Raw genomic sequence first — 12511 nt, 5'->3', positions numbered from 1 at the left:
TTCATCAACCACTTACAATGTAGCCTGAAACCAGTGATGTGATTATCATGTGGTTAATTATCTTAGTTATTTTTCCTTCTTTATTAAACATTTTGCTATATGATTTTCTAATCAGATTTGCTTTTTTGTGATGTATAACACAATTTGTTGATGGTCTAGATATTGCCAACCTTTTCTGTAACTTCTTTTCAGCCATTTTCTGTCCACTGCTGGATGAAGGGATCCTCCAGTTCTTTCCACCTTTCTCTGTTCTTGGCAATGGTTGACCAATTTTTCCCCAACAAAATTTGACAATTCATCACTCCACCTTCTTTTAGGATGCCCTTGGCCTCTTTTCCTTTCTTTAGGAATCCAGTTCGTTAGTGTGATGTTCCATTGCTCATCTTCTTATCATCTTTCCAAACAATCATGTCCCACTCTGTTTAAAAAGGAAAACATTTAACCAGTGTATACTTCCAATCATCTCGTGTGGTTGTGAAACTTGGTCGCTAACAAAAGCACTGGCAAATAAATTAACAACTCAAAGAAAACTGGAGAGGTTGATGCTAGGCATCACATTAAAAGATAAGAAGCGAACACACCTGGAAAAGAAGCCAGACTCACATCACTGACATCATTCTTCACCACAAGCGACTAAAATGGAAATGGGCTGGACATCTATCCAGAAGAGAAGATTTCTGTAACTATCAAAATATAATTCCACTTCATTACTATTCATGTGTAGAGGCTTAAGTGCTGTGAGGACATCATGTTGCAGGCTTAATGGATTTTTTACAACACTCAAAAAGAATTAAAATAGAATTTAATACTTCCTATATTTCGTCCTAGTCACTAGGACATCTACAGGGATTACAAATACAATTAATGTAACATGCACACAAAAATCTTACAATATTAAGCCCAACCACGTGGGTGACACTAAAGTCCTATCTAGGTGGAGCGCCCTCTAAGGGCAGTAGTAGTGGCCTGGAATGTAAGGTGGGACCTCTGGTGATGAGTGTTTCCCAAATCTTCGGAAGCGTAATGCAACCGTATTTATTAAGATTTGGTTGGTTTCTGAGAGCTGCTGCTGCTTCTAAGAAAAGTCTCTCTTTCTTGAATTTGCTGTGGTGGAGCATGGTGGTTTTCTTCCATGATACTCTGTGGGTGGTGTCCAAAACAGGGTCAGCCAAGCCTGAATGGCCATAGTTGTGTTTACAGATGTAAGACTTGTGTTCCTCCAGGCAGATGGATGCCGATCTGCCTGTCTGTCCAAAGTACGCCAGTTTACAGGAACAGGGTACTTTGTAAACTCCAGGCAGAGAGAGAGGAGGGAGCTGATCTTTCGTAGAACGGATAAGGGTAGCAAGTTTGCGGTAGGGTTTATATGCTGTGTGTACGTTGTACTTTTTTTAGTATCTTGGCTATTTTTTTGGATGTACAGATGTAGGGTATGGTGATGGCATTTTTAAAATCTTGTTGATAAGAAGGATGGGGAATGGGGAAGGAACTGATTATTTTTTTGATACTGTGTTCACTGTAGCCATTGGAGAAGAAAGTGCTGTGTATGTGGTTAAGCTCAGTAGTAAGGGCGGTTCCACTGGAACAAAGATTGTGGGCTCTCTTGGTAAGAGTTTTAATGATGCCATATTGTTGCGAGGGGTGGTGGTGGTGGTGGGAGAGTTTGTGAATGTATCTGCCTGTGTGTGTGGGTTTTCTGTATACAGTGAAGGCAAGTGTATCATTAGGCAGGCTGGCGTGTGACTAAGGTGTCTAGGAAGGGTAAACAATTGTTCTTTTCCTTTTCTATAGTAAACTGGATTCTTGGATGTAGGCTATTGAGATGACTGAGGAAGAAGTCTAGCGTGTCTGGGCCATGAGGCCAAATAGAGAACACATCATCTACATATCTTAGCCAGATAGAAGGTTTGAGTAGGGCTGAGTCTATGGCTCGTTTTTTCGAAATCTTCCATATAGAAATTGGCAGGGGGGACGAGAGGGGGAACCCATGGTAGTTCCCTCTATCTGCTTGTAGATTTTGTTCTTCCAAGAGAAATACCCAGAGTTAATGGCAAAGGAAAAGAGATCTAAGACGTCAGAGGGGAAAACGTTTTCTAAGAGAGATAAGGTGTCAGTTAAGAGAATAATGGTAAACAAAGAGGAGATATCAAAGCTTACCAATATGTCTGCATTATTCAAGGTTAAATTTTCTGTGAGGGCTTTAAAGTGGGTCGAGTTTTTTATATAGGAAGTGGACCTTCCGGTGAGGGGAGTCAGACAGTCTGTAGCAAGGTGCATTGGTGGCATCTACTATAGGCATGAGTGGGGAATTGGGTTTGTGGATTTTTGGTAAACCGTATATTCGGGGGGGGGGGGGGAAACGGGAGCAGAAAGGTAAGTTTTTTCATGATGTCAGGGGGCCAGGAGGTTACTTTTTTTAAGTAAGATTTTTAATTTCTTAACTTGTGTTTTTGTGGGGTCGTGTTCTAGCAGGATGTAGGTAGCGCGATCGCGGAGGATAATGTTCATTTTACGATTGTATTCACTGGTATTAAGAACAACTGTGGCATTACCCTTATCCGCTCTGGTGATGACGATACTGTTTTTCTTTGCGTAGTTTCAGGAGAGCCATGCATATGGGCATACGATAAGTTGCTTTTTGGAGGCGAAGAATGAGCGAGGATGTTGGCTACCTAGATAGGACTTTAGTATCACCCACATGGTTGGGCTTAGTATTGTAAGATTTTTGTGTGCATGTTACATTAATTGTCTTTGTAATCCCGTAGATGTCCTAGTGACTAGGACGAAATATAGCAAGTATTAAATTCTATTTTAATTCTTTTTGAGTGTTGTAAAAAATCCATTAAGCCTGCAACATGATGTCCTCGCAGCACTTAAGCCTCTACACACAAATTCTAATCATTCATGGAGAAGATTTAGCACGCAAATCTAAGCAATACAGTAAGTCAAAACTACGACTATCAAGACAACTAAATAGGCTGGCCTTTTTAAAAAGATGTCAGGATACAAGTATCGTGATACCAAACTGCTTTAAAATGAAATTTTGGAATTTTCATTCCAAAAAAGCACTCCGTATATATAACCGTGCCAGCATGGCATTACTACGCGAGCAAATCACCTCTACTCGTGCCACCCTCTCAATGACGAACACCGCCATTGGCTCCTTACATTCAGAGCTCTCCACCGTTCTTAACCCTGAACTGTGGTCGATTCTCTCTGGCATTTCGGAAACTTCCGCACATAGAGAATTTCAAAAAATAAAAAATAAGCACGTCAAGAAATATAGCAACCTGGTTAAAGACAAACCACAACCACAAATTCAACTGCTCCAGACAGTAGTAAACCTCTCTTCCAAAAGGCTCAACGACGATGCCGTCAGCGCCCTTTGCCTCGGTCGTAATTTTGCTGTTGCTCCGAAGGAAGTGCCGGTGCTCGATGTAACGGTTAACATCGAACGGGGGATCGGTCGCTTACCGTCGGAGATAGCCAACAACATCAGACTTGACATAGCCAACATCCTCGCTCATTCTTCGCCTCCAAAAAGCAACTTATCGTATGCCCAACGCATGGCTCTCCTGAAACTGCGCAAAGAAAAAAGTATCATCATCACCAGAGCAGATAAAGGTAATGCCACAGTTGTTCTTAATACCAGTGAATACAATCGTAAAATGAACATTATCCTCTGCGATCGCGCTACCTACATCCCGCTAGAACACGACCCCACAAAAACACAAGTTAAGAAATTAAAAATCTTACTTAAAAAAGTAACCTCCTGGCCCCCTGACGTCATGAAAAAACTTAAACCTTTCTGCTCCTCCCCCCCCCCCCCGAATATATGGGTTTCCAAAAATCCACAAACCCAATTCCCCACTCAGGCCTATAGTAGATGCCACCAATGCACCTTGCTACAGACTGGCTAAACAGCTGGCCAACTCTCTGACTCCCCTCACCGGAAGGTCCACTTCCTATATAAAAAACTCAACCCACTTTAAAGCCCTCACAGAAAATTTAACCTTGAATAATGCAGACATATTGGTAAGCTTTGATATCTCCTCTTTGTTTACCAATATTCCCTTAACTGACACCTTATCTCTCTTAGTAAACGTTTTTCCCTCTGACATCTTAGATCTCTTTTCCTTTGCCATTAACTCTGGGTTAATGGCAAAGTTAATGGTTAATGGCCATTAACTCTGGGTTCTCTTGGAAGAACAAAATCTACAAGCAGATAGAGGGAACCGCCATGGATTCCCCCCTCTCACCCCCCCTTGCTAATTTCTATATGGAAGATTTCGAAAAAAGAGCCATAGACTCAGCCCCACTCAAACCTTCTATCTGGCTAAGATATGTAGATGATGTATTCTCTATTTGGCCTCATGGCCTAGACACATTAGACTCCTTCCTCAGTCATCTCAATAGCCTACATCCAAGAATCCAGTTTACTATGGAAAAGGAAAAGAACAATTGTTTACCCTTCCTAGACACCTTAGTCACACGGCTGCCTGCCTAATGATACACTTGCCTTCACTGTATACAGAAAACCCACACACACACAGGCAGATACATTCACAAACTCTCCCACCACCATCCCTCGCAACAATATGGCATCATTAAAACTCTTACCAAGAGAGCTCATAATCTTTGTTCCAGTGGAACTTCCCTTACTACTGAGCTTAACCACATACACAGCACTTTCCTCTCCAATGGCTACAGTGAACACAGTATCAAAAAAATAATCAGTTCCTCCCCCATTCCCCATCCTTCTCGTCAACAAGATTTTAAAAATGCCATCACCATACCCTACATCCTTGGCACATCCAAAAAAATAGCCAAGATACTAAAAAAGTACAACCTACACACAGCATATAAGCCCTACCGCAAACTTGCTACCCTTATCCATTCTACGAAAGATCAGCTCCCTCCTCTCTCCCTCTGCCTGGAGTTTACAAAGTACCCTGTTCCTGTAAGCTGGCATACTTTGGACAGACAGGCAGATCAGCATCCATCTGCCTGGAGAGACACAAGTCTTACATCTGTAAACACAACTATGGCCCTTCAGGCTTGGCTGACCATGTTTTGGACACCACCCACAGAGTATCATGGAAGAAAACCACCATGCTCCACCACAGCAAATTCAAGAAAGAGAGACTTTTCTTAGAAGCAGCAGCAGCTCTCAGAAACCAACCAAATCTTAATATATACGGTTGCATTAAGCTTCCGAAGATTTGGGAAACACTCATCACCAGAGGTCCCACCTTACATTCCAGGTCACCTACTACTGCCCTTAGAGGGCACTCCACCTAGATAGGACTTTAGTGTCACCCACGTGGTTGGGCATAGTATTGTAAGATTTTTGTGTGCATGTTACATTAATTGTCTTTGTAATCCCTGTAGATGTCTTAGTGACTAGGACGAAATATAGGAAGTATTAAATTCTATTTTAATTCTTTTTGAGTGTTGTAAAAAATCTATTAAATCTCCAACATGAGACACTACATTACTAATTTGTTGGATGCATTCTACAGTCTTCAGAATGAGAAGCAAAAAAAAATAATAATAATAATTAGATCTAATTAGTTCATCTATTTGTCATTTTGAAATTCGGTCCTCTACCTATAGTTTGTTTGTGACTCATTAAATTATTTCTGGGCATCATTATTTTTCAAGACCAGTTTTGTAGATCAGAATTCTTCAACTTCAAAAATGAATTAAATAAAATTTTCTTAGTTTAATCATGTACCACCACCATCATCCGTATGTAGAAAAAAGAAAAAATGCATACTCCAGCATTACACTGAACTGGTTAAAAATCATAAAACATGGCATTTGGCATGTAAAAAACTTATTTGTTTCACAATATGTGACCCCTTTATAAATTTACACATATATATATATATAAATTTTTAATTTTCAGGACCAATTGGAATACTTAAATTCATGCACAGATGAAATTAACCATCTTGAACTCCAATATGATGTAAGTTTTTTAAATAATATTTCAAAAAAAACAAAAAACCTTTTAACCAAAATTTTTTCTGTATGAATAAAATTAAAAACTATGATCATAAATTTCAAGGTAGGAATCAGTGTGATTTTTCAACATCCATTTGATAAGCTAGATTTTTATTATACTGTTTATTTCCAAAGCAGTTAAGTATTATATTTTTGAAATAATAGCACATTCTTTCTACACATACTGGCCACTGAATTAGAAACATTTATTTACTACCATGTTGGACTTCCCTTAGTAACTGCCAATATTGGTTGGGAAAAGCCTTCATTAAATGCTTCAGTCAATTCCTGCATGATGATCTTGTTCCCTACAGAATGTCTTAGGAACACAGTTACACCTCTTAGACAAGCAATGTGGGTTATTTTTCCACTGACTGATTAAACACCTGGGATATTTCACCTTTTGAGGAAACCAGTCAGCTCTGCTGTTTTCAAAATTGTGGTTCCAGCAGACAGGCACCAACAATAAACCCTTTATCAAACTTCAAAGGATTCTTTGTTCTATTGTATCAACACTATTGACGATTACACAGCAGCAGCATTCTGTTATTCCATGTATTATAAGTTTGATTTATTCAGTTTATTCAAAGCTACTATTAATGCATTTATACAGATCCAACAGATCATTTATACAGAGCATAATAAATTTAGTTTAATCCTTTATCCAAGTGTGAGCAAACAAAGTTTGCGCCTGAAAGTATCTTCAGGACTGGGGTAAGGTGGTACAACACCAGGGCAACTCGTTGCAAAGGTGGAGCAAGCTACCAACATTCCTATCTCAGTATCTCCTATAATGCAAAACACATCTCCTTGCGGATATATCTAATGTTATGCATTAAGGGAAGGGCCACTACCCAGACTAGTTTCGACCTTTATTGAGGTCTCTTCAGTGGGAAAGGATTAAACTAAATTTATTATAGTCTAACCAAGTGAAAAATAAACTTTCAACATCTTTCTCTAAATCCAGAGCATAGTTTCTTGACTGTTTTCGGAGATCCTACCAGTCCTTCTAAACCCTTCTAAATGAAGAAGGTTGACATTTTTCCTATTGGCTTTTCACCTGTTGCATGCATAAACAGAAACACTGACACATTTATACTGTCATCACGGCTTTTGTTTTTTACTTCTATGTTTATGAAGAGATAATTGTGTGCTATTTATTATTCTTTTGAATAAGCAACACATAGACACAGTTGAAAATATTTAATTTGGATGGATTAATTACAGATGCAGGAATACCTCATTTAATGCAAATTATGTATGCATAATAATCAGTTAGCACAATTTAGTGAAGTAATACTAATTCCTGCTTTAATCGAGTGATCAATCAATTAACGGGATTTTTTTTTTATGTTATGCGGAATTTTTTGTTGCCAATCTGCAGCGAGATGGAATGTCTTCTATCACTCTGAATTGAGGATTATAACCAAAAAAGAATACCTCTTAGTACAAGGAATATTCAGGTAAAAGCTCTCGATATTTTTACCTCATTGAAAGAGACCAAATTTCAAGAGAAATGTGAAAACTTTACTGCAAGTTTATGATGGTTTGACTGTTTTAATAATTGAGCTGGACTGCATTACATTAAAAAACAAAACAAAACTGGGGAATCTGCTAGTGCTGATAAAAATTCTGCAGCTAAGTTTCCTGAAGAATTGCAAAGGATAATTCAGGAGGGTGATTATGACAATCGTCAAATATTTAACGTCGATGAAACTGGTCTCTTTCAAAGCATATGCCAACAGAAACTTCCCTAGTTAAAACTGAAGCATTGCACAAGGCAACTTTAAATAGTGGAAAAGCACTTGGATTTAATGAACTCGATAATGAAGATGTGAGAAACTTGATCGATTCCCATTCAGAATTAAGTGAGAATGAGCTCCTTCAACTATAAGAACAGCATGCATATGAAGAAGATATAGAGGGCGAACAAGAAGAGAATGTTATGACTAAGAAGCTAACTGCAAAAGAACTTGAGCTAGTTTTCAATTGCATTGAGCATGCTAAGGAAATTTTGTTTGATGTTGATACTAATATGGAATTGAGCTTCAAAGGTCTGGCAAAATCTTGATAAAGCGATCACCCGCTATCGCAAATTGCATGACAAGATGAAATAGTCAAACATTATTCAAACATCTTTACTTAATTTTTTTTGTAAAAGAGTAGCTCAATCAAATGTTTAAACATTAAATAAAAATTTAAGCAGTTGATTTTTATTAACTTTGATGATTTTATCCTCTAATATAGCTTATACTGTAAATTTTGTTTTCAAATTTACTCTAATTGATGGATGAATTATAATTATTCCTATTGATTATTGTATTCTCTTAACGCGATTTCGTTTAGCATGCATTAATTGATGGATTAATTAATTAATTGCATTAAGCAAGGTTTTCCTGTATTTTGATTCATATATCATGGATCATTATCAGTGTAGAACAGTTAAAAATAAAAAAAATTGAACAACAATTAAGGTATATGAGAATAGAGTCTCTCCTTATATGCAGTCAGGAGATAGCCAGGTAAAAAACGATACTATTAGGAGCAATTGCATGTACGTTTGTCATTATAAAAAAAAAATAATAATAATAAAACTCTTGGTTGGTGTGTAAAACAACTCGTGAAACTTTTATAGTTTCTACATTCGGCTCTGAAATAATCCTGGATCTAATATCCACTTTGCTTATGTAATTTTGCATTGCTGAACTGGCTTTTTATTTTAGTAATTACTTTTACATACCGACCAAGAGTTCCTTTACCAAAAAATACATTTATTTGACATTTGAAGTTCCTTAGTACAACAAGAGTTTATGCTCTCTTAAGGTTTCTACCTGGTCTCTGAAAAGAACCAACCAGTTTGAAACAGCTGTCATGCCAGACCATTATGAAAATGGACTAATAAAAGGCAAATATATAGATGCTTGGGCAGCACCTATGTCTTTTAAGTAGTCCACACTAAGGCAACTCGTGAATGCTGAGGAATGTATTTCTGCTAGCTGTCTGGTCTACTCACAAAACTTTCATAGTTTCTACATTTGGCTCTGAAATAATACTGGATCTAATATCCACTTTGCTTATGTATTTTGCATTACTGAACTGAACTGAAGCCTTTTGGCTCTTTATTTCAGTTTTATTTCAGAATCCTTGCAAGATGATCTGAACAAACCTTTTCTGTACAAATGATAATAAATGGAAGTTCAGTATTGCTAAGGGCATGGTTACATTTTGAATTCAGGACAATGCAGGTGGATTGTTTATTAATAATAATTTGCTACAAGTGGTCAGTGAAATGAGAGATATAAGGGGATGATGAGATAAAGTCTGAGTTTAGGGAGCACATCCCAACGTCTGGTTGACCAGGTGGTTAGGATATCTGTTCTGCAACCAGCAGATCACAGGCTCGAATCCTGGTATGGTGTTGATGTTTGTGATCGTCTTTAGGTGAGAGATGGATCTCATTGCCCCATGTGAGACTGCCATCTCATTTATGGGAGGTCTGAAGTAACTAACTTGAAAAAATTCCAGATTCTCTAGAATAGTTTCTAGACTTTGTAAAAAATAAAAAATTAATAATACAAAATATATATTCAAAAGGTAGTAAAATAGAAAAAATCCTTAGCCTGCCACTGTATGCATGTAAAAAAAAAAAAAAAAAACTGTGCTGATATTAGATAACTACAGTGTTGAAGAGAACACTAACTGGTAGGAATAAAGAAGTTATTCCTCCACTGTAACAGGCTTTGATAAGACCACATATTGACCAGGAGGCAATTGTTATATAAATATACTGATGAGAAAACAACTGAAAAGACCTGTAAAGAAAGGTAGAGTAGGATAGTAGGAGGTAAAAAGAGGCATCAGCCAACCTGTTTAGCTGTATAACCCAGAGGGTGTGGCTAAAAGGTCTGTAAAACATAATCTCCTTACACCTGTTCGAAAAAAAAACTTAAAATTTACATTTCATTTTACCCGAAAAAACAACTTTAGATTACATTAATCCAGGTGTCTGGAGATGTCATCTCGTAACCCCTAAAAAAAAAGAAAAATGTTTGTTAAAATTTGGAACTTAGATTATTCTTAAACTATGCCTTACAACTGAAAAAAAATAAAAAAAAATAAAAAAACTGCGATAGCGGGATCCGTATTGAGGTGGACTTTGTCAACCAGAGAACCGAGAGTTGGGGGAAGAGCCTGGCCCGAGTGATGCAGCCCACAAGGAGCTGCACCGCCTCGCTGTAGGCCTTCACCGCTCGGGTTCTCAGGTCTTCCCCCTCCTATGTGGACTAAGTGTGAATATACAGAAACAAAACCAAAAGAAAAAAACTTAGAAGTAGGGGCTTTTTTTTTTTTATGTCATATTTGCCCTCCAATTTTTAATCACTATCTCAAAGTCTTTTACCACGTTTTCCATCACTGTGAGTATGTGTACTGACTCTTCATCATTTAGTTTCCATATTCTCTTCAAGCTTTCATTCCATTTCGTTCGGTGGTAATGGAAGTTATCCCAATTCATCCATATACTAAGACTATCTAGCTCGCCTTTACATTGCAAACAAGCGTCTTCTTTTTCCTGTATAGCTGTGTGGACTTTGTTCCTTATCTTGGGTTTGTCCCTAAGATCAAGTAGGATTCGTCTTGTTATATTCGAATTTTCGTATGGGGTTTTTTCTCCTTCTACTGGTTTTGTAATGGGGACCTCTTCTAATGAGGTTTCTTCCTCATTTTCTGTGTTGTTTCGCATTATTATCTCATTTCCTTCCTCATCTTCCTCCAAACTTGAGGCTTCTATTTGGCTTTCAATGTCTTGTTTATTTCGTTTCATTTCTCCTTCTTCTTCTGGCGTGATGGGTCGTTTTGTTGAACTGATATTGATTTCCATTTCCTCTGTTTCTGTGCTGTTATTGTTGCTTTCCATTTCAATGGTGTGAGATTTCTTAGTGTTCTGTTTTTTTTTCTTCCTAGTTTTTCCTCCTGCGTTGGTCCCGCTTATTGCCTGGTTTCCTAACGTAGTCATCGTGTTAGCTGGGGGTTGTAGGGCTGGAAACTCTTCTGATTCAGTTGTTTGTGGTTCGTTTACTGTTTGGCCGGTAGCTCGAGAGTCCTGTGTTTTGAGCTTAGGACTGATTACTGGAATGGCTACTGCCGCAGGTGTTATGGCGCCTCCTGCTCTTTCTGCAAGTGTCCTGTTAGGACAAATGTCTGTTTATGGGATGTGTTCCCACATTTACAGCACGGTGACTCACATTGATTCAATGTGTGTTCTGTCGATAAGCAGTTGTGGCATGTGTTGTTTTTCGGGCAGTGAGCGCTAAGGTGGCCCAAAGTGCTGCACCGAAAACATTGTTTTCTTACGCCTGGATAATTGACTATTCGTCTTGCTGAGCCTAAAAAAATCAAGTTGGGGACTTCTGTTTTCATCTCGATTGAAATGCTCACTTCCCCTGATTTTCACTCTGGGATATCCGCATCTTGTCCGATTGTTACATTTCGGACAGACCCCCCACTTGGAGAAAATGGTTTTAATGATTTCCTCCCCTTTCTCTAGATATTCTAGAGGAAACCTGTCAGTTTTTACGGATTTTAAAATACTCCCGACTAGGAAGGGTAGGTATTTTTTCCCTTCACATTCTACGCCTTTAAGGAGCATTTCTCTTGTCTCTGTGTTCTTCGTTACTATTTGGAATCTCCCCCCCCCCCGTAAGGGGTAAGCCCATGAATGCTTTCTGCTTTCGCAACGTTGAGAAGAGCTCTCACAAACGTCGCTTTCTCTATGTTTGGGTCAATTTTGATCCCGAGAGTACCAACTCTTGGTAAGAATTTAGACATTGTTTAAAGGCGAATACTTTTTCCACGGAAAAAGAAAGTTGAGTCCCCGAAAAGGGAAGACCTTAAGACAGGCCCTTACCGTTTGGCACGAGGCCACAAGAAAAACCACCAAAAGAAAAACTATAAGGGTTCTTACCAAAGGATACTGGAATAGGAGCTCTCTCTCGGGATCTTGTAAATGGCAACTGGAATCCAAAGCAATGGCACCTTCGTTGTAACAGGACTGGAATAGGAGCTCTCTCAGGTTCTCGTATTGAGGTCTCTTCAGTGGGAGCCAAGCCCAAGTTGAGATACCAGGCAGAAGCATTAGCAGGTCATCTCTACCTATAGGAGTTGCCAAATGGTGTGCCACCCTTTTTTTTAATAAATTACTCTGGATTTAGAGAAAGATGTTGAAAGTTTATTTGTCACTTGGTTAGAGTATAATAAATTTAGTTTAATCCTTTATCCAAGTGTGAGCAAACAAAGTTTGCACCTGAAAGTATCTTCAGGACTGGGGTAAGGTGGTACAACACCAGGGCACTCCTTGCAAAGGTGGAGCAAGCTACCAACACTCCTATCTCAGTATCTCCCACAATGCAAAACACATCTCCTTGCGGATATGTCTAATGTTATGCATTAAGGGAATGGCCACAACCCAGACTAGTTTCGACCTTTATTGAGGTCTCTTCAGTGG

The 12511-nt window shown here is 38.5% G+C and overlaps 1 protein-coding gene across 4 annotated transcripts in view; it reads left to right on the top strand.

The window, feature by feature from the left end:
* The window catches only part of LOC150105443 (SH3 domain-binding protein 5 homolog), a 196951-nt gene that overhangs the window by 40952 nt on the left and 143488 nt on the right, over positions 1–12511 (top strand). For all 4 annotated transcript variants that reach the window (XM_090394819.1, XM_090394816.1, XM_090394818.1 and 1 more), the window contains one exon: positions 5912–5974. In XM_090394819.1, coding sequence (XP_090250945.1) covers positions 5912–5974 — 63 coding nt within the window. The remainder of the gene's footprint in view (positions 1–5911; positions 5975–12511) is intronic.

This window comes from Typopeltis vanoorti, chromosome 6, assembly GCF_054136105.1.
Source record: "Typopeltis vanoorti isolate ZY-2024b chromosome 6, IOZ_Tvanoo_1.0, whole genome shotgun sequence".
Lineage (NCBI taxonomy): Eukaryota > Metazoa > Arthropoda > Arachnida > Uropygi > Thelyphonidae > Typopeltis > Typopeltis vanoorti.
Note: the sequence above shows the minus strand (reverse complement) of the source record. Positions and strands in the feature narration are given on the sequence as shown.